The following is a 23,220-nucleotide window of genomic DNA, read 5'->3' as shown; positions in this document are numbered from 1 at the left end:
AGTCTCAAATAAAACACAACATTGGATTTTTATTAATTTCATATATTTAAGTTTACACATGAAATAATTGTTCTCATAAGACTTTCAAGTCAAATAAAAAAAGAAAAAACAACTCACTGCTTTTCCTTTCAATTCTGTAGCAGCAGCAGAAAACTCTGGTTTTAATCTTTTACAGAAACCACACCCTACAAATTAAGTAGAAAATATAAAAATTTTAGGTAAATCCATTCAAATAAATATCGATTTCTCTCACTGACACAAGATCACAGCTTTATAAAGAAGCAGTAGGGAGAATAGAATCCACCCCAGTATAAGCCTGGAATTAAATTCTTTTTTTTTTCCAATTCCAGAGAGATGAAAAGCAAAACCAGTTCAAATGAGGTTTGAACACAACTAAATATTGCAAAGTAATTTGTCTAATGTACTATTTCTGCCACTGGTTTTCCAGTCAATCAGACAAATAAATATTAGTAAAACTTGACAATTCAAGATAGTTAGATGTTGTTAAATAAATATTTGAAGTAACTAGGTAATCAGACTGAATCAATTACTATTTACTTTTGTTATTTATCTTTCTCCAAAGACAATCTTTCAATGTAAATTTAAAATGCTGTTGTTGCTAGACAGGCATGAATTGTTAACAAAATTTCAAAAATTTGATTTGACAACTGTTATAGAGAAATACCTGTTAAAAGTATCAATACAAAAATAAAATAAAAATACAATTATTCTAAAAAAAAAATCATCAATGACATTAAATAGAAATTTAATAATACATCAATTTCTCTGGACATACCAGTTGTGAAATAGAAATATTTGACTCTGGTTTATGAAGAAATTATTGAACAATAGTTTTTAAAACAAGAACATTCAAGTTTAAGCTTTATTCATTTTTTTCTTTCTCTTTTCTTTTCCTTACCAGATTAGAAGGTTTCTGTTCATTGACTGAAGAGACTCTATAAGAATAGAAATATCATCAAGCATTAAAGGGTTGGATTAGTGCAGTGAATACTTTGCTTAAACTTCTGCAGATTAAATGCTGGCAGGATGGGAAAACATTCAAAGTTAATGATTATAATGTAATGTTACTGGAGAGAAACTGTATGTGCAGTTGAGTAGGAAGACAGGCAGACAGAGAGCAAGAGAAAAGGGAGGATAAAATTTACAGCATGATAATTCCAATAGAAGAAACTGGAATCAAATAGTAAAGCTACAATAAAAAAACAACTTAATAGCAGTGAAACTGGAGGCAATTCACACTCCTTTCGAACTGCTCTACTCAATAAAGTGAAACAAAATGGTAAATACTGAGGCCTAATGAAATATTTAAAGTATTACAGAGTGTTCATTAGATGAAAATTAGGGTCCATTATAAGTTGTTATAATATTGTAAAATAACTATTCAGTTAAGTTATAATAACCAAACAAATTTACCACAAAATAATATTAATACATATATAAATTTATATGCACGCATTTCCATTTTAGAAATGTGAGTTAGGTTTCAATACCATTGATTATGTGGTTTGTTAAACAGAAATATTTATTACTGAGCAAAATGTTCAGAAGTGACTCATCAATACAAAGAGTGATTGACATGTTGTTCAGCAAACGAGAGAGGATTGACTCAGTTAATGACTTGCTTCATTCTGCTTCACCCTGTTCATGTACATGTGTGAGTGTATACATGTGTGCGCATGCATGTGCATGTATGTGTGTTTGTGCATGCATATGTGTGTATGTGTGTGTGCATGTGCATGTGTGTATGTGCATGCATGTGTGTATGTGTGTGCGTGCATGCATGTGTGTGTGTGCATGTGTGTAAGTATGTGCGTGCATGTGTGTATGTGCATGCATGTGTGTGCATGCATGTGTGTGCGTGCATGTGTGTGTGTGTATGTATGTGTGTGTGCATGTGCATGTGTGTATGTGCATGCATGTGTGTGCATGTGTGTTTGTGCGTGCATGTGTGTGTGTGTGCATGTGTATGTGTGCGTGTGCATGTGTGTGTGTGTGTGCCTTATAAACATTTAATTTGAACTTATGAAAATTTTAATGTTTTTAATTAATACCACTTACAATGTTTGCATAAGTTTTTCTAGTTCAATTTCTGTGAACTCTTATCATTGTATAAAACCATACGACAGATTCAGAATATCATTCAGAAAGATGAGAAAACACTCTAGTTTGAATCTTTGATTGTCGACCTTTTTCATTCCTTCTATCTTGAAAATTATTTCTTTTCGTTATGCAAAAAAGGTTAATTAAGTAATGAGTCATATTTCATATAACCAGCCCTGGTACTACTTTCCTTGGCCCTGAAGAGTTGACAAGCATAGTTAGCTCAGGCAAGATTAAAGACTCTAAAACAGCTAACTAAATATCATAAACAATTTTATCTGATGCACTATTATAGCCTTGGACAATTTAACCTTTGCACCAACTCTATGGTAACAAAAATCAAAAAAAAACAACAAAAATAAAAATTATTATGAAACATAATAAACAGGTTTATAATGGGTTCTTTTGGTTAGACACAAGACCAGTTGTGATTAATGGGAATAGACATAGTACTCTATATTAATCTTACTATACTGCTGGTACTTATACTGAGGGAGTCCCAATTCATATGGTCTACTAGTAGTAGCAACCAAATCTTCTTCATATCCTGTACAATCATTTTCAATAAAAGAAAGGTATTCGAAAAATTTACAGGATGGCAATAGCCTAAATGTCTTTGATTATAGGTGTGCTTGACCTCATAAGCAACCTGGGGCTAAACAGCATCTAAAGATAGTTAATGTTATAGTATTGTTATAATAAATACTAATACAGATGTCTTCATCATGTAAAAAGATAACAATAGCGTTAGTGAAGGATTAGTAATAGTTGGATTACTAGAGGATTAGTAAAAGCATTAGTAATAGCATAAAATAAAATAGACTTTTGAAATAAAAGGAAAGAAAAGAGCTAAGAAATGCCAATGTTTTCAAAATGATTGATAATTTTTAACAACAAAATAAAATTACTTTAAAGCATTATTTAAATACCATTTAGGGATTAACAACTGAAAAATTTATTTAGTAATGACTTGTTTTGCTATTATCTTTCTAGAAAGCTCTGTTCTCTTCTTTATATGCAAGAACCATCCATAGAAGTAACAAAAATGTTGAACTATTCTCAAGCCCTACTTACAAGGTGCGTAGAACATAAGCAGCATTGGCAGCCTTTGTTTCTTCAACATTTTGTTAAGTTTCTGAAACAAAAGCAACACTTGTATCTAATTAATCCAATACAGAGATATTAAGAAAGATTTTTAAAAGATATCCCATAGAAGCTGTAAAAGTATGCTAATTAGATTCAATGGATGCTTGTTCCAAGTGACGATGGGCAATTTTAACCAAAATATCACAATTACCAAACTGTAAATGGTAAATGGTATTACCTGTTTTTCACCTTCAGTATTCCAATAGTTCAATATTTCAATTAGTCCTGCTATCATCCGAAGTTAAACTATATACTTTTTACCTGATTTTATGATTCTTTACTTTTCTTTTAATATAAAACCTTCTTTGCTGATCTTTTCAACATAGTCCACAACTCATTGTCAATTGATAGTTAAAAACAAAATAAATGCAATCTATTTAACAGTTAGTAGCTATTCTAAGTCTTCTTACCTCACCTTGCCTGACACACAACTACTAATCTTACATAGTTAAACAATATAAAAAGTGCCCATTTATAGAACAATTTTGCACACAAAAACCAAACCATTCAGGCTCGCATTGAAAAGCTGATTTAACAGAAAATATATTAATTTACATTTTTTTTGTTTCCTTCCCTGATAAGAAACACTGAAATCTAATTGACTGTTTAAAGTATTAACAAAAGCATTATACCTGTCCAACTAATGACAGCACATAATATGTCTGTTATCTTTTACTTGTTTTAGTCATTAGACTGCAGCCATGCTAGGGCACTGCCTTGATGAGTTTTTAGTCAAACAAATCAACCCCAGTATTTTTTTTAAGTCTGGTACTTATTTTATTGGTTTCTTTTACCAAACTGCCAAATTTCAGGGATGTAAACAAACCTACACCAGTTTTCACATACACACATACACACACACACACATTCAATGAGATTCTTTCAGTTTCCGTCTGTCAAATCCACTCACAAGGATTTGGTCGTCCTAGGACTGTAGTAGAAGACCCCTTGCCCAAGGTGTCATGCAGTGGAACTGAACCAGAACCATGTGGTTGGGAAGCAAGCTTCTTACTACACAGCCATGCCTGCACATATGTGAACTTTAACAAAGTTTCAGCTGAATTCTATTTGCCTAAGTGAAGCACATTGCTTCAACATTATACAAGCATACAAACTGAAGAAACCCAGTGAACTCATGCTAATAGAGGAAACAAGGAATACAAAACAGTAAAAGGAAAAAAAAAAACAAAAGTGTTGTAACCTGTCAACCTAAATATAGATGTGATTGCATTTTTTAATATAGAGTATAATGAAAAATATAACTTTGTAGACCAAGCTAACCTAAATCAAATATGAGAAAATGATGATTATTCTTTAATATCACATTGGACTACATTTAAACTTTCAACAGAATGTGAAATAACAGTGTTTCAGCGGTAGAATACAAGTCTAACTTTGTGACAGATTTTGGTAACTATTATTCCACAGCAATGAAAATGGAGAATAAATTGCATATATAATTGAATAAAAGCGGTTTGATACGTCTTAAGTATGAATTAACTTCTTGTTTAGAGTGTGTGAAATTCCTTGTTTAGAGAAGAATTAACTCCAAAATTAAATCACTAAGTTACTTATGAATACCCAGCCAATTTTTTTTAAATTGTTTCTTCTAGTTAATATCTCCATTAATTCTTTTCCAAATTCTTTGAAATACAACTGAACCTAAACTTTTGAAAGCAATCTTTAATCAAACTGCTAGATTTTCAATCAAAAGCTGTTTATTTGTTGTTGACATGCTCTGATACTGGTCTTTTGGTGATATGTCTACAGTTGCTGGTTGTCATGCTTTAAGGGAGTTTCAACGACCATCATTCTAGGCTTTACTTGGCTTCTTGTTCTAGCTTGTAAACTACTTTGTAGAAGACTATCTCTCCTCTTAATCTATAAAACCACAACATTAAATCAGATACAAGTATGGACATGAAGTTAAAAAGTTCACTTTACAAATATGTGGTTTTGGGTCAATTCTCACTGTGCCACAATTTGGGATATTATCTTTTGTTGTAATCCTAAATCAAGCAAAGATTTGGAAATGAAACGCGGTAGATGGAAACTGTGTATTATCCCATCACATAAAGTACACCTGTTCTTTGGTAGTATGCTTAAAACATTACCCAGTTTAACACTTCTGTGTATATCTTTAGTGGAATTCATTCTGTTACAAGCATTTCAACTGGGTCTATGATCTGAGAATCAGTTTTTTTTTTACTTCTCTTCTTTCAATAAATTTGGAAGTTTTGAAACAAAAAATTATGAATGCTTCCCTCTCTTTTTGGCTAAGACATAAAAAAAACACTATGAGAAGTATAACAGTTCTTACCTTGAGACAGAACAGAAGACAAGAGAGTTTTCTCTTCTAATATTGTTCAAAGATATTTTTTTTATTCTCTTCTAAACTTTGCCACAGTGGTTAAAGTCCGGTGCTAAATGATATGTCTAAAGATTATCTATGTCACCGGTATTTAGCTTTACATTATTTATCATACTCTTCAATAGGATTTTAATTATTATCAGAAAATTAACTTACCATAGTTATGTTTTCTGTAGTTATTCTGTTTTACAAGTGACTAACAATATACTATACAATGTATAACAAGGTTGCACAAATTATAAATATAACAAACAAAATCATAAATAAATAAATAACACAATATTACTACATTAATAAAATAAATAATCAGTAAACAAAATATTATAAATAAAAGAAAAATTATAGTAAATCATAGTTTCGATGTTACCACATTCAAGTCAGTGCCAAGCTGATCCCTACACAGATTATCTACTCTAAACTCTCCAATGTATGATTTAAAAGATATTGTACCACAATAACTTGGTAACTACTGAGCTCATGGCACTTGTTGCACCAGATCAATACAGCTTTGAAGGACAAGAGGGTGGGATGGCTCTGCATGAACCATGCCCACTATAATATTTTCTGAGGATAATTTATATATAGATTGGTAATAATGAGAGAGGAGAAAATATGTCACATCTTGTGACTTCTATTTTTCTTTCTCTTATTCCTAATCTATTTATTAAGTACCATCAGAAAACATTTTATCTCCCCCTCTAGAGAAGGGTCTGACCAAAAACGTTAGATTTTCTTTTTTCTCCACAGCAAAGCAATTTATTCCTATTCTGAACTATTTGTATTCCTATTTGCCACCTAAAATTGTCACTAGTTTTCTTTATGTTTTTACATAACCTTGGTCCACTCTGACTGATTCAGATAGATGCATAGAAGTATGTAGTCAAACACTTGCCTGTATGTCAAATGCAGTCAGCCAATTATAGTTACATTTGTGACCACCTACCCTAAGATAATTAATATATTTTATTTACTGACTTCAGAATACTGAGTATTGATCTTATTTACCTCCAGGATTTTACATAAACAAAAATAGACAGCTGTAATTTAAAAAAACTCTTTTAATTTGACTCTATAAACTATCTGCAAAATCAGTCACATTTTTAAGCTAATAAACAGGAAACTATTTCTTTTAAAAGAATATGAATAGTAGAATATTTAGTAGAATTTAGTAGAAAACTAAATAAACATGACCTAAAAAAGTTCAGTGAAACGTAGACATGTTCCTTACACACAGCATATGTAATCAATATGTTCTATCTAACCTGTTCACTCTCTACGTGGACGATGTTTTCAGCTTCTGGGTCTTCATCCCATGGAATATCTCCTTTAGGATCTTGAAGAAACTTTATCATTGACTGAAAAGGAATTTTTAAAAACGGTTTAAATAAAAGAAAAATAAATAACTAAAAGGAAAGTTAGCAGTAAAATATAAGTCACAAACAACTTATGCAATACCCAGATTCAACAGACTTATTTACAAGAAACTAAATCACTGATGTTAATTACTCAGAGAAAGATAATAAAACTTGCAAAGCTAATTCTGAAGTTGTATTGGATATAAACAAACTTTAGGTTAGTTAAAATATATTTGTGAAATATTTAACTTTTAAAGGCAAATTCGATGCAGTTATCATAGAGAAAAAATACTTTCTTATGGTAAAAGATGTAAAAACACCATATCTGCCCAGTACTTCACACTATAGGGCAGATATGGTGATTTCACACTTTTTACCATAAGAAAGAACATTTTTTCACCATAGTAGCTGCAGTGAATTTGCCTTTAGAAGTTGAAACATACCACAAACATATTTTAACTAACCTAAAGTTCATTTATTCCTAGTCACTGCTTAGCACTAATGCAGTTGTTTTTATTGGATATGTTTGCAAGTAAACAAAAAGGCTTAAGCACCTTGATCTGGCAAAGTTTCTACAGCTGGATGCCCTTCCTAACACCAACCACTCTGAGAGTGTAGTGGGTGTTTTTTAAGTTCCACCAGCACAGGGCCCAGTCAGGCAGTACTGGCATTGACCACACTCAAAGGGTGCTTTTTACATGCCACCTGCACAGGAACCTGTCAAGCGACACTGGCAATGACCACATTCAAATGGTACTTTTTGCATGCCACCGGCATGGGAGCCAGTCTAGTGGGACTGGCTAAAACTCAAAAGTATGAAGCACCAAAACAAACAGCAATAAAGCCAAGTGCTTAACTGGCTGGACTACAATAATTTGAAACAATTTAAACCAAATTTTATCTGTATTAATATTCTCCCAATATAGAACCTCTCCAATACAGAAGAAACCCATAGGAAATTGTCATGCCTTCAAGCCTTCAGGATTAATTTCAGAATGTGTGTTTATACAACAAAATATCAAGAAAATCTAAAACAATCAAACGGCATTATTTTTTTTAGTTACAATACCAATACTAATTTGTACAGTATTCTTGTATTGTTTCTCTTTAAATAAAATAAACAAACTTACTTTTACAGTTAATTTGCGGTCATAGTTTCGATTAAATTCTCCATCACTGATAAAATAAAAACAAAGAACTTACTAACATCATAGTATAAGTAGCTTCCTTAAAGCTACCCTTTATTGACTTGGTCTCAGCACTATAATTGCTTCAGTACAGTGATCAACACAAATCATAACATACCTCTGTTCATAATCATAACACATATGAATGAGGAAAAATGTATAATTATAAACTAAAAGGCATTGTTAATTGAAAAGCATAGCTATGAAAGATTTATGATTATCACAAAATATTTCCTGTATCAAGTGCTAGCATTGTTTACAATAATATTGCTTGAAACATAAAATCAAACAGCAAATATTTGAACCTGCATATCACATACTCTTGAGACCAGTCATTCAACCATAAAAGGGAAGATGATGTTGGATAGTGCCATTCTTAACAAACCAATCAACTGTGACATGGATACCATGATAATTTTTCAGGTGGATTTCCTGAATGCAAGACAACTATACCTAAGAAAACTTGTTTGAGTTATCGGGTTTTGGCCATGCTGGGGCATTACCATGAAAAGTTTAATCGAATGAATTGACCACATTACTTGCATTTAAAAACTGGTAGCTTATTTTGTTAGTCTCTTTTACTAAACTACTAAGCTATGGGGATATAAACCAATACCAAGTTTCAAGCACTGATGGTGGACAAACACAGCACAGACACACACACACACACACCAGGCTTTCTCACAGTTTCTTTTTACCAAACTTCACCACATTTGTCGACTTGTAGCTATAGTATAAGACACTAGCTTAAAGTGCAGTACAGTGAAACTGAACCTGAAAGCAAATGGTTGCAAAGCAAGCTTCTTAACCACACAGCCATATCTGCACCTATCATAACAAGAAAACAATTGCACACTCCAGCTCAACCCTAAATAGCATGCCACTAGAATCCTCATTACTGCTACAAATGATTAACATTACCATCAGTGAGGATCTTTCCTGACAAACACACATCAACAAAGTAAAGACAAACACTGGCCTTCCTTTTCAAAGCCAGAAAATACTTCATCCATAAACAACTATTAACCATTTACAAAGTTCAAGAAAGACTCACAATAAATTACTGCTCCATGTTTGGAACAATGCTAGTGCTAGATGTCCTACACCAACGTCCTACACCAATCCAAAGAAACATTGACTGAATGGCACCAACACACTCCAACCATTAGTCCATAGATGTGCCATCTCATCTCTCTGCATTTTTCTACCACTACAACCATGACTTCTCCTCCTCAGTGCTGGTTAGTCTTACACCATCTACACTCAAGCACTCATAACACATTCCTCTCTTTTTCTCAAAAACCCACATTGTGTCCACCTCCCACTCACCAGGTGCCACACTAACCCTCTATACCTATCCCTTATTTCCCAGAATGTCATTCCCCTGGAAATCTCTCACTGTACGTTTTCCCCAACAACTGTCAACTTATAACAGTTCAAGAGGAACATTAACCACTTTAATGTCACTGATCTAAGAGAGACTACAAAAACCAAAGGCACAGTCTCTTCCTCCAGAACAAATAAAAAGAAAATCTATTTCTTATCAATGAAATGGAAAAATAACAATAATTTCATGCATAAATACAAGGTCACTAATTTTGGGAAAGAGTACAGTAAGTTTAATGAAAAACCAGGTTTTAATTAGTATATTATATAACTTGAAAGGAGGAAAAAAAAGTTGACAGCTGTGGAATTTGAATTCAGAATGTAAATATAAAAACCCACAAGGCATGCATTTTAACAGACACTATCAGTCAGAGCAAGTTCCAGTGATGGTAGGCACACACAATATTGTTATTTAATGGTTCCATAGTCTGTGTGAATTAATTGTAGCAATGTATTTACTTTTGCAATTAAATTTTAAGAATTACTTTATAAATATATATTTATATATGCATGTTTTAATCAGAGAATCTATCCACCTCATGGTGGATGCCTGTGCTTTTCCCAGGGTCACAATAAGATTTCTACAAAGGCATACAACATATATCCAATAAGTTAGTAATCTAATTATCTTAGCTCCTCAGCCATTTCACCATTTCATACACAGACAATAACTAAAGAATATGGACTCAAAAATAAATCAAAACACTTACTGATAATGTTTAATATCAAAGCTGTTTGATGACATTTTCAGTTTTCTGCAAAGTTTCTTTGCGACACTAAAATTATAACACAGAAATAGAGACATATATTTATATTTAAAAGATAGTAAAAATGTAGCTAGTTCAATGTTTATGTCATGCTAAATCAAAATATCAGATCTTCTTAAAGACAGAATGAACTGATAATTGTTAGGTTTGATAAAACAGAAAAAGAATTTTGCTTTGTATGGACAGCATAAAATCATATTAAGCCAAAAATTACTAAAATCATCTAATCCTGATTCTTCTGTGCATTGAAAGATATAAAAGATTAGCTAAACACTTCTTTATTTTTTTTAATCACGGCATTGAAAGAGGAGTGGTCTGGCTATAGCCAAAGAGATCATCTTGAATTACAGAGACAGAGCTAAATGAGTAAGATTGGTTCATTTAGTACAAAGCTTGAAAAATAGTGACTCAATAATAACAAAGTTATTGATTTGTTACTAAAAAGAAAATTAACATATTTTCAGTAAACATTAATGACAGTAGTATATCTTCTTAGCCAAAGGATCGAATTTGTTATAAGAATATAAGTGTATAAGCATTCATGTTTTTTGCTGTTTGTTTCTTTTCTTGTTGTTGTTGTTCTCTGTAGGATTTTTCAGAACAATAGAAAATTAAGAAAATTGTTTCCCTTCAATTTGTAACATCATCAATTGATCAGTTAAAATTAACAGCTAAATCTTCAAATCATACCTTGTCATTTTCAAAAAAAAAATTAAGGATTCACATGTCAACAAGGCAATTTGTAAGTGGGCACTTGACGTGCTAGAAATAGCAACTGAACCGCCCTCAAATTATACTCTGTCCTTTTAAAACAGGATGATCATGACTGTAATGCCTTTTATCACAGCTCCATTTAGTTAGGACTGATCTTAAGCCTAACAAAATGGAAGAATATTGCAATTGTACGTATATTATACAGAAAAAAAGACTGGATCACAAACAAGTCAACCTTACTTCAGTGGATTATCTATATGCTTTTTATCTCATTCAATCAGAGATGACCTGGAGTTAAACAACAACTAATTTTTAGACAAATTAAATTTGCTATCTGCTCTCCATACCACCATCTTATAAAGAAAGTTGTTGTGATATTAAACATGCATAGACAAACCAACAATCTTAACTTCATATGTAAGGATTGTAGTTACTATGGATACTGGTATAATTTTGCAAAAGAAAGAACACCTACAAAACTACTAAGTGTTAACTATAAATAGATTACCAAACCATTCTTAACGAATATTTACCTGCAGTCAATGGTAATTAATGTGGCTTTGCCTTTCATTTCTTCAGCAGTTGTCTGTATCACAGGTAAAATGGAAGACAAAGATTTTTCTGAAAAACAAATTAAATGCAACATATGAGATATTGGAAAACAAATTAGAATTTTAAAATGAACTGGAACAGAAGAGACAAAAAGGTGAAAAGAATTGATATTCACTCTAGCTCTTATTGTCAACTGAGTTCCATTTCCAATATTTAGTATAGCTTTTTGACATTAAACCTTTCACTGGCTATATTTCAAGAAAGGGGAGATTGCCTAAGTGTTGGATCATCTCATAAATAATGTGGTTTTTTTTCAATTGCATAAACTAAAAGTCGGAGGGAGACAGGATAAACTACCTGCATCAACTTGCTATAAAAGCAGGTAGTCATTTTACCTTGTACTTATTTTTAGTGCAAGTTTTGAAGAGTGCAGTTTGATTTTAACAGTTATTTTTCCAAAAATACAATGGAAGTGGCAAAGGTGCATATTTGGCTTTATGGGTTCAATAAAGGCAACAATGCAATGGAAAGTGCGAGGAATATTAATGCAGTTTATGCGGATTGGACAATAATCGTAAGCCAGTGTCAACGGTGGTTCCAGAAATTCCAAGCCAGAAATTACAGCCTAGAAAATGAGCCTTGTCCTGGAAGATCTGTAGAGCATGACACAAATGTCCTGCAAATTCTGTTGGAACAAAAACCGATCATAACTGTTGAGGAACTAGCAGAGAAGCTTGGATTTGGTCATTCAACCATTCATCAACACGTGCATGCCATTGGAAAAGTCAGAAAATTGGTCAATGGGTTCCTCACAAACTTTCCGAGTCTAATCATGTGCAGAGAGTGAATGTATGCTCTACTTCGCTGTCACATCTCATGAATGAACCTTTTTTGGACCGAATAGTGACTGGTGTTGAGAAATGGGTTCTCTATAAAAATGCCAAGCATCGAAGACAGTGAGCAGGGAGAAGAGAAACATCGGCACCCCCAGCTAAAGAAGGTCTTCACCCACATAAGGTGCTGTTATCTGTTTGGTGGGATATGAAAAGTTTAGTCCACTTCGAACTTCTAAACGCAAACCTAACAATAACAAAGGAGATCTAGTGTGAGCAGCTTTGGTTTCAAGATGAAGGGTGTTCTTCCATCAGGATAATGCTTGGTCACATACAGTGAGGATGACATTCCAAAGGCTGGAGCAGTTTGAATGGGAAACGATGCCCCACCCACCATATTTACTGAACATTGCCCCATCTGATTATCATTTATTCCGCAGTCTTCAAAATCATTTGGACGGAAAAAATATGAACTCTGTAAACGAGTTCAGAACAGTACTGGAAGAGTATTTTTCATCACGGATAAGTGAATTTTGTAAGAGGGACACTGCAAGTCTACCAGATAGATGGAAGAGCATTGTAGGAAATGAAGGAAAGTATATTTTAGATTGAAAAAGAACTTTGTTTCTCTTAATTTTGAAAAATAAAGGAGGAATAAAAAAAAACGCATTATTTATGAGATGACCCAATATCTCATTTCCTTTTCAAAAGAAAGAAAACCAATAAATCAAGCTTTAGCAGCAACTTTTGTCATGGATATAGCTTTAAACTGCACTCTGTTGTGGAGCCCTTGTTCAGGAGATTCAGGAGTGTGAAATTACTTCTTAGTCACTATTGTTCCCAGATCTACTCTGACCCAGCGTAGTAGCCTTTGTCAGGGTCCCACTTATGGGTTAATTAGCATGTCACAAAAATGCCTTTGGAAGAAGGTCACTTAAAGATATCCTAATAGACCCAGAACAGATGAGGCTCATCCAAGAGAAGGTAACTCCATACAAACCCTGTATCCTGGTAAGTACCAATCCCATGGCACTTATTGTACCAATCCCATGGTATTTGTTGCACCAGACCAATACAAGCTTGAAGGGCAAGAGAGTTGGGATTGGCTACCTACAAATCATGCCCACTATAACAATACTCCTCAAACAGGTTGTTCAGCAAACCAACACACCAGTACCAACACCACCGCATCCTCATCATAAGTCCAGTGGTGATACAGAAAAGGGTGATGGGGACAGGTAGAGGATGCCATTGGAAGTTTTCAGCTTTGACCCTGCATACAGGTAGCCATAGGGTGATCATAATTTTCCACAGACTATGTCTTGCTGAATCTTCATTCAACAAAGCAAACACAGAGCTCAAGGTATCAGTTTAAGGAAATATTTGTAATGAATTATGTAGATGATAGAACATTTAAAGATTGAAATAAAACCTTGCATGAGGAATTTAGGACAAATGATATGTAAAAGTTTATGAACAGATATATTTGCATATTTTATTTATTGTTTTACATGTATTTTTCCATACTGAGATGGGTGGAATGAATTTGTGTTGGAGCAATACTTTTTATGGTCGAATACACTGATTACTTAAACTGTGAAACAGAAGCTCATTTGTTTGCTTATTTTTTTTTTTTAGTGGGGAGGACTATCAGGCAAACTGAAGTAATGAGTTATGTGCCTTGTAAGAGACAGAACACAATGACCGAAGTAGGATTTTGAACTTAACAATGTGGTCAATAATCCAGCTTTAACCTGTTTTAATTCTGTTCAAGTAGAGCTGATCTACAGCTAAATATTATTATTCTAGACAAACAAAATATAGCAATACCATAACCTCAAGTGGTAGAAACTTTATTTGGAACCAAAATTCTTGAAAAATTTGTGTTAAAGTTACATTAGAGATTACTAACCAATTCAAAAAATATACTAAACATCCAGCTTTTTTATTTAAAAAAAATGAAAGCAAAGTATTTACTATACCTGTTTTAGTTAATATCACAAGTAAATTAGTTTTTGTCCTCAATAACTTTTTAAAGTCTTTCAAATCTTCAACATGTGAAATTAAATTTTGACTTTTCTTAGATGCTGTCACTGCCAGACAGGTCTAGAAAGAAATTAAAAAAAGGTTCTTAGCAATGGAACAAAACAAAAGTTAAATTTAATGCTTCCAATACAACATAATTAGCAAGTTGATTAAAAAAATTAAATAGCATATTGAGATTTTGTGTGGTGTACATAGTCTTTTTCGCTTTCACAAGCAGCATGTGATCCATTTTTCTGTCAGCTGCAAGTATGTACGAGGAAGCACTGAAAAGTTCCTGGCTTTAAGGGTATCGCAAAAGGCCTGGTTGGAGGCCCAACCTTCTGAGTTCTTTTACAGAGCTTAGAAAAACTGAAGTGTTACTGTAATTTGTGTATCTGAGTAGGGAATATGTTGAATATAATCATAATTAACTGATCCTCCTGGATTTTCTTTTACCCAAAGTCAGGAACTTTCCAGCACCCCTTGTATGTTTGTATCTATTACTAATTAAAAATCTCCCAGTAACAATTGATGCATTTCTGAATTTAATTTTCATCAGTGCAAGCTTTTGTTGGTATACACTAAATGAAGTTTTTGAGTTAATTAATTTATTAAGGTTTCCATTTTATTTACACAAAACAGTGACAAAACTCTTGCAGCTGCGTACCTTCAGAGACTACTGATATCATTAAAAACGTGTGTGTGTGTATGTGCATGCGTGTGTGCATACGTATGTGTGTGAAAGAGAGAAGTTTATCCCTCACTACTGCTTCATAACTAGTGTTGGTCTGTTTATGTCCCTGTAATTTGGCAGCTTGGCAAAAGAGACATAGAATAAAGAAAAAAGTACTGGGCTTGATTTGTCAAGGCAATGCCCCAGAATGGCTGTAGCTTAATGACTGAAACAAGTGAAAGATACAAGAAAAAAGATGATGATAATAAAAATCAGTAATATTTCATCTAACAAGGGATTTTCTGTGAGAGTTGGCCAACCCATGAGGCTTTGGATGATTGAAAATAGCAGATTACACCTCCATTCCAAATTGTTCAATACACACTTTGTATCTGATCTTCAGGCAGCAAAAAGCATCTGTCAATCACAACTTTTTGCTGAAATTTTTATGCTATAGAGTTATGTTTTTTTTAACTTTTGTGAACATTTGCAGGTTTTCTCAAACATAATATTTGTTTTTACATTGCCCACTGCAATGCAAAAGACAATAAATGAAAAAAATAAACAGAGAATGATAGTAAGCATAAATTCAATAAACTGTGGGAAAATAAGATCTTCTTTACATTATGACCTTCAGGAAAACTGTTGTGCATTGTTTGCAAAAATAGTTTTTACACATAATAGAAGACATGTCCATAACAGATATGAAAAAAATGTAATAACAGACAAAAGCAGAAAGAAAACTGAAGCTAATGCTTGGATCAAAGGTAAGGGAAAATATATGAGAAGGAGAAAAAAAGAGAAAATACATTTGTTGAAAGAACTTGGAAAGTTTGGTAATCGAAGAAGAGTTATGAGAGTGATTTAATGTTGGCCAAGAGACTCAGTATTTCTCTGGTGGAGAAGAAACTGTTTGACCTTTTTGCAAAATAAAAGATATTGAAAGAAAAGTAGAAATTTTTGTCATAACAAGCAGTTTCAAGACATACTGGAGAGTAATCTAGTGATATAAATATACTACAAGAAATTATATTTGTCTCTTTTTATAGAAACAAAAGGGATTATAGGACTGCAAAAAGAAATGCTCAAATGTAAATGAGACAATATATAAAACTGAAAGGCATTTTTTTAATATTTTCTTTTCTTTAGCACTCTATGTATTTATTTATTCACAAACCACACTGTATTGGTACATAAGATTATGAAGTGTCAAGTTCAATCCCACAGTGTAACATGGACCAGATAGTTTCCAAATGCAACCTTACAAGCAAGTATCAATGAATAAAATAAAATGTTCCTCTGTCCCCTTCATTTCTATTCACCTTGTACTTTGAGGGGACACTTCGTTATCACTATTTATCACTTTGCAGCTCCTACTAATTATTCCCTCTCTTCTATATGTGAGTAGCTATGTAGCTCCTCTACAAGTGCCTGCTCTTCCACCCCAACCTTACCCCTACCTTATGCTTTAATGCCTCATCTTCTTGTATAAACTGGCCCATCCCCATCAGGGTTCATAGTCTTGTGAACTGCATAGCAACCTCACTAAGGCCAGTGGCACAAAAAAAAAGCACCCAGTAGATGTTGTTAAGTGGTTGGTATTAGGAAGGGCATCCAGCTGAAGAAATCATTCCAAAACAAGCACTGGAACTCAATACAATCCTCAGATTCAATATATCCTGTCAAACTATCCAACCCATACCAGCATGAACATAGACATTAAATGATGATGATAATTACAGTGATGATAATTATAATGATGATGATGGTGATGATGACAAACAAAATTTTACATCCAATCATCTGTACTTTTTGAGAGAATGGATTTTACAAACTGGAATAGATACTGCTACAAAAATTCTTGGTGCAACTAGATAGCTTTTCTTGTTGATAAACATTTAACTGTTTAGAACACACTTAAAGTTATGAGATGTAATTATTTGCATTATTATTATAATACAAGCCCTTGTTAGATAAAAGAATATGTATATAATTGCTGACAAACATTTTCAGGATATAGCTCTTACAAATAAACAGGATAAACAAGAATCACATTACATATCAATTCATTTTGATTTCCATCCTTTATAGTTCAGATAACCTGAAATAAATAGTTTCCTTTTGTTCAGATACCACTACTAAATTGATCCTCCTACTTGAATTAATAAATCAGACCATTCTTCTGTCAATATCGAGTAGGAACTGCTTGAAAATTTAATCTTTCCAAACAGATGTATAGGTCTTATACACCTCTTTATTGCTTTCAGATTTCAACACAAGACTACAATTTCAGAGGAGGAAAGGGCGAGTTGATTACCTTGACCTCAGTGCTCAAGTGTTACTTATGTTATCAACTCCAGAAGGATAACAGGCAAAGCCAACCTCAGCAGAATTTGAACTCAGAATGTAAAGACAAAAGAAACGTCAACAAGCATTTTGCTTGGCATGCTAGGAGTTCTGCTAGCTCACCACCTTATACAAGCTTTTATTTCTTGTGTGTGTGTGGATTTTAGCTATTTCTCATAGATTCCAGCTTTGTTTAAGCTTTTCACCATGTTCCAAAATGTAAACTTTCTCGTTCTTTTTTTCCAAATGTATCTGATTATGCTTCTGGTAAGATGTGGTGTATCTTGTTCTGGTTTATTGTTGATTAATTATTCTGTGGTGTTACACAGTTGTTGTAAGTTGGAAGAGAGCTCATTGCTGGCAGTTCTTCTGTTGTCTTCATTCTTGGTATCGAATGTGGGGTTGAGTATCTTCTCGAGTTTTTCTGATAGAGTTGTGAGTTTTCCATTTATGTCTTGCTATTCTTATACACACACACACAGCTGGACATAAAACCCATTCAATAAATATTTTTAAGCCACTCACTCCCTTGGCAGGAACCCACAGATTTTTTAGACAATGGACAACTACACCCCTTCTCTTTCCCTCTAACACCTTGAACACTATACCAAATTATTTGCAAACAATCTATATTTAAAGACTTTATGGAAAAACTCCAGATATGTTCTAACCACCAAACAGAAGATAAATACAACCTGCTTTGACTTCAAATTCCAAATTTTTTTAAATATTCAATAAGATAAATTTCATCGCATAAGCCAGTAATATTTTATCTTTCCTATAAATATAAACAAAATTTTTGAATCATTTTATTAATTTCTTTCTAAATTAGAATGTCTTAAATTTACTTCTGCGCTGCTTCCACCTCTATCTTTTATATATATTTATATATATGTGTGTGTGTGTGTTATCAGGAATATACGCTATTTGCATACGTGAACATTAAGGCAATTAATACACAGTTCAGCTTTTAATATCAATTATAAAATGTTGGAGCATCCAAAACAAAATTAAATGAAAAAATTGACAGAAAGGCTACAAAAACTACTTAGCAAATCAAGATATGAAACACGAGTTGAAAAAATGAAACTAAAAAACTTTCAAGAGCCAACTCAAGGATATGTACTGATAACAAAGTCTGATTGTTTAGCCAGCAGTAGGCAAAACAATTCAAACTTTCCAACACCACTTCACCTTCTATCACAAAGCCCCTACCCAACTCATGCAAAACATTATTATCTAAGTATCACTATACTGAAGGTCAATTCACTTTAAATATTCCAAGAAACAATATATGCTTAATTTTCACAAAATATAGACAGCATCCAAACGGGTGCCACACATAAAGCACCTGTGTTGATACCACATAAAAAGCACTCGTGCTGGTTCCATGTATAAAGTACTTGTGCCATGTAAAAAGCAACCAGTATACACTGTAATGTGGTTGGTGTTAATAAGGGCAACCAACTGTAGAAACTTTGCCAAAACAGACAATTAGAGACTAGTGCAGCTTACCAGCTGCGGTCAAACCGTCTAACCCATGCTAGAATGGAAACTGGACATTAAATGATAAGGATGATGATGATATCAATTCAACTGGAGATAATTTTTTGTTTTATAATTTGAAACACTGACCAGCAGGAGATAAATTAGCAAACAAGATTTGATTTAACTGCATTGGTTTAAGCTTGAAAATATACTGATTTGAAGCAATATTAATGTGAGGGACAATTTCTGGTCATTTGAAAAAAACTAATAAGTTTCAATTTTTAGGTTGAGGAAGAGGGAAGTTTTGATGATTTTTTCTTTCTTAAATGCACAGAAAATGTGAAGTAAACTTTTTAAAGAAACGGAAAACATACTACCAGGATAATAACAATATTAATTTATTTTTTAAGTGGCACACAACTGATATACTCTAGACCTAACAACATTGGTTTCAAATTTTGGTACATGGCCAGCAATTCTGGGGGAGGGAGTAAGTCGATTATATTGACCCCAGTAATCAACTGGTACTTACAAAAGGATAAATGGAAAGTCGACCTCAGTAGAATTTGAACTTGGAACATAAAGACAGACGAAATGTCACTAAGCATTTTGCCCAATGTGCTAGCTATTCTTCCAGTATACACTGCCTTAACAACAACAACGATAATGGTTTCAAATTTTGCCACAGTGGCAGCCATTTTGGAGGAGGGGACAAGTCGATTATATCGACTCCAGTGTTCAACTGGTACTTATTTTATCGACTCCAAAAGGATGAAAGGCAAAGTTGACCTTGGTGGAATTTGAACTCAGAATGTAGCAATGGGTAAATACAGCTAAGCATTTCGTCCAACATACTAACAATTCTGCCAGCTCACCACCTTAATAATAATAATAATAATAATAATAATAATAATAATAATAATAATAATGGTTTCAAATTTTTGCACAAGGCCAGCTATTTTAGGAGTAAGAGTAGGGGGTTAGTTGATTACATCCACCCCAGTGTTCAACTGTTTTTTATCATTATATTGACCTTAAAAGGAAGAAAAGCAAAGTTAACCTCAGAAGAATTTGAATTCAGAATGTAAAGACCCAGAAGAAATGCTGCTATGCATTTTGTCTGACAGGATAACAATTCTGCTGAATCAACACTAATAATAATAATGATGATTTCAAATTTTGGCACAAGGCCAGCAACTTAGGGGGTAGGGTTAAGTCAATAACAGCGACCCCAGGACTCAAATGGTACTTATTTTACCAACCCTGAAAGGATGAAAGGCAAAGTCAACCTTGGTGGAATTTGAACTCAGAATGTAAAGACAGACAAAATGCCACTAAGCGTTTTGCCCATGGTGCTAACAATTCTGCCAGCTCACCATCTAACAATAATAATAAAAATAATAATAATAAAGGCCTGGAATTTTGTGAGGAAGAAGACAGTTAATTGCACTGATCCCAGTACTTGACTGGTACTTAATTTATCAACCCTGAAAAGATGAAAGGCAAAGGTGACCTTGGCAGAACTTGAACTCAGAACATAAAGATGCTAAGCATTTTATTCAATGCATTAATAAATCTGCCAGCTCACCACCATAATAATAATAATAATTTCTTTTATGAGCACAAGGCCTGGAATTTTGGGGGAGGAAGCTAGTCGATTACATCAACCCATTACATGACTGTTACTCATTTTATCAACACTGAAAGGATGAAACCTTAGCAGAATTTGAACTCAGAATATAAAGACTGATGAAATGTCGATAAGTATTTTATCTGGCATGCCAATGAGTCTGCTTGCTTGCCACATTAACAACAACAACAACAACAACAGCAACAGCGGTAGCAGTTTTTCAGACGTACACTGTCATCTCTATTATAGTAGACAACAATTGTTGCAATACATCAAGGTTTCAAGAGAAATCAGACTATTAAAGCAGTTTTAAACAATGCTTTGTGAATCATCCGGCAGCAAAAGAATTCTACCAACAAAACAACTCTGAGTGAGCTGACTGAAGTACAATCACTGTACTTCAAATGATACTTCATCTACTTCTATTATAGATGTATTTACAGACGTTGTATCTTTCTTTTCAGTCTAAATGTAATTCTCTGTATATGCATTGCACAATGCTAGCTTAAGTTAGTAGATAAAACAACAGTTTTCCCTCATGCATTCTAGGACAAGAACTAATTGTTGCTACGACTACTAATATGGTGTACTGCTGATGCAACAGCAGATACTTAGTGAAAGCATATGTGATCCATTTCAGTTCATATTCGGAACCATTTGACTTAATTTACAGAAAAATAAAAGAGAAGTATCACTGCCACAGTATCACTTTCTAATTCTTCATTTTAATGTTATAAACCCAATTTACATATCTGTATTACTATTACAACTATTACAGTAATTCAAGTGTGGTGAAACAGAAATAATTATTACAAAACATAAGCACTTCACACAAATTGTAAACAATTTTTACTCAAGTATATTTGGCTCTGTGAAATGTCTATCTGCTGAAGAAATAGCAACAGTCACTGAGCAATGTAAAAAAAAATACAGAAAGGCTTCAGGATTAGATGGAACTGCAGAAGAAATGCTAAAAACAAATAACCATATGTCTGCAAGAACACTATTGAAGCTATTTCATAGTTTTATACATAGGAAATGAATATTGGTTTCAAACTTTGACAAAAAACCAGCAATATCACGGGAGGGGGTGAATTGATTACATCAACCCCAGTGTTGAACTAGCATTCACTTTATCAACCCTGAAAGGATGAAAAGCAAAGTCGACCTCAGCAGAATTTGAACTCAGAATGTAAAGATGGACGAAATACTACTAAGCAATTTGCCTAACACATTAACAATTTTGCCAGTTTGCTTTTTTTTAGCCCGATCCAAATTCTGCTATTGTCACGTTTGCTTTCATTCCTCTGGGTGACCAATAAAATAAGTAAGTTCTGGGGCAGATTTTACCTGCCTACTACAAATGAGTAGCCTTGTATAGGTACAGGTAAGGTTGTGTGATTAAGAAGCTTGCTTTGCAACCATGTGGTTTCAGGTTCAATCCCACTGCACAACACCTTGGGCAAGTGTCTTCTACTATAGCCGCAGGCTGATTAATGCCTTAAGAATGACTTTGGTAGATGGAAGTCTGTTGAATGTGTGTGTGTGTGGTGTCTGCATTTGACCACCACCACTACCATCATTTGACAGCCAGTGTTGATTTGTTTACGTCCCTGTGACTTAGCAACGTTTTGGTTGAGCAAGTTGACCCCATACTTATTTTTACGTCTGGTACTTATTCCAGTTACTGTGGTCTTTTCCGTAGGCTTTTCTTTCCACGGATAAACCTAATCTTGCTTCTTACATTTTAAAAATTTCTTCTGTGATACACGATCCCTTTTGATCGCCTTTTCTTTTTTTCTGACCCTTTTGATCGGAATTTTACTTTTTTTTTTCCCCTTTTCCTTTTTGAAAAGAAAAGCTCTACATTTGTATTTGTCCCCTCTGTGTTCAGCCCTGTGTGACCAATAAAGAAAGTTATCTATCTATCTATCTATCTGTTTATCTATCTGTCTATCTGTCTATCTATCTATCTTTCAATATAACTGCCTTCCCCACCCCACCACACGTTAACACTTCTTTCTCCCTATTTTCTCTCGTTGCCCCCTCCCCACTTCAGCTGACCACGTGACTGTTTGGCCTGTGTGTATTAATGTTAATCACCTTTCTCTACTTCTTCCTCTCTTCTTTCTTCATTCCTCCCTCTTTCTCTCTCATTCTTACTCTACCTCTCACTCACTCCACCTCCACCTCTCTAACTAACTAATGTTTAACAGGTAAACGACAAGCAGATTATTGTATAGATATATACTCAAACACACGCACATGCACACACACACACACACACACACACACACACACACACACACACACACACACACACACACACACACACACACACACGCATATATATATGTGACAGCCAAGGACATGAAAGAAATGAAGCCAATATGCTCTGCTGGATGTGCAATGTCAGTCTGCATGTTCGACAGAATGTAAGCATCTTGAGAGAAAGGTTAGGCAAAAGAGGCATCAGATGTGGTGTGCAAGAGAGACAAGAGACAAGAGTGTGCACTGATAGGGTCATGTGATGAGGACAACCGTGTAAAGAAGCACTGATTCCTAACTATGCTTCTTACCACACAGCCACACCTGCACCTATATATATATATATATATATATATAT

At 33.7% G+C, this 23,220-nt stretch overlaps 1 protein-coding gene across 2 annotated transcripts in view; it reads right to left on the bottom strand.

Moving 5' to 3' along the window:
- LOC106879394 (protein disulfide-isomerase A5) overlaps window positions 1-23,220 on the bottom strand; it is a 62,539-nt gene that overhangs the window by 25,466 nt on the left and 13,853 nt on the right. For both annotated transcript variants that reach the window (XM_052966959.1, XM_052966960.1), the window contains exons 2-8: window positions 14,415-14,538; window positions 11,581-11,668; window positions 10,277-10,342; window positions 8,124-8,169; window positions 6,901-6,993; window positions 3,196-3,256; window positions 118-185 (exon numbers count right to left, since the gene is read on the bottom strand). In XM_052966959.1, coding sequence (XP_052822919.1) covers window positions 118-185; window positions 3,196-3,256; window positions 6,901-6,993; window positions 8,124-8,169; window positions 10,277-10,342; window positions 11,581-11,668; window positions 14,415-14,538 — 546 coding nt within the window. The remainder of the gene's footprint in view (window positions 1-117; window positions 186-3,195; window positions 3,257-6,900; window positions 6,994-8,123; window positions 8,170-10,276; window positions 10,343-11,580; window positions 11,669-14,414; window positions 14,539-23,220) is intronic.

This window comes from Octopus bimaculoides, chromosome 4 (assembly GCF_001194135.2).
Source record: "Octopus bimaculoides isolate UCB-OBI-ISO-001 chromosome 4, ASM119413v2, whole genome shotgun sequence".
In the NCBI taxonomy this organism is placed as follows: domain Eukaryota; kingdom Metazoa; phylum Mollusca; class Cephalopoda; order Octopoda; family Octopodidae; genus Octopus; species Octopus bimaculoides.
Note: the sequence above shows the minus strand (reverse complement) of the source record. Positions and strands in the feature narration are given on the sequence as shown.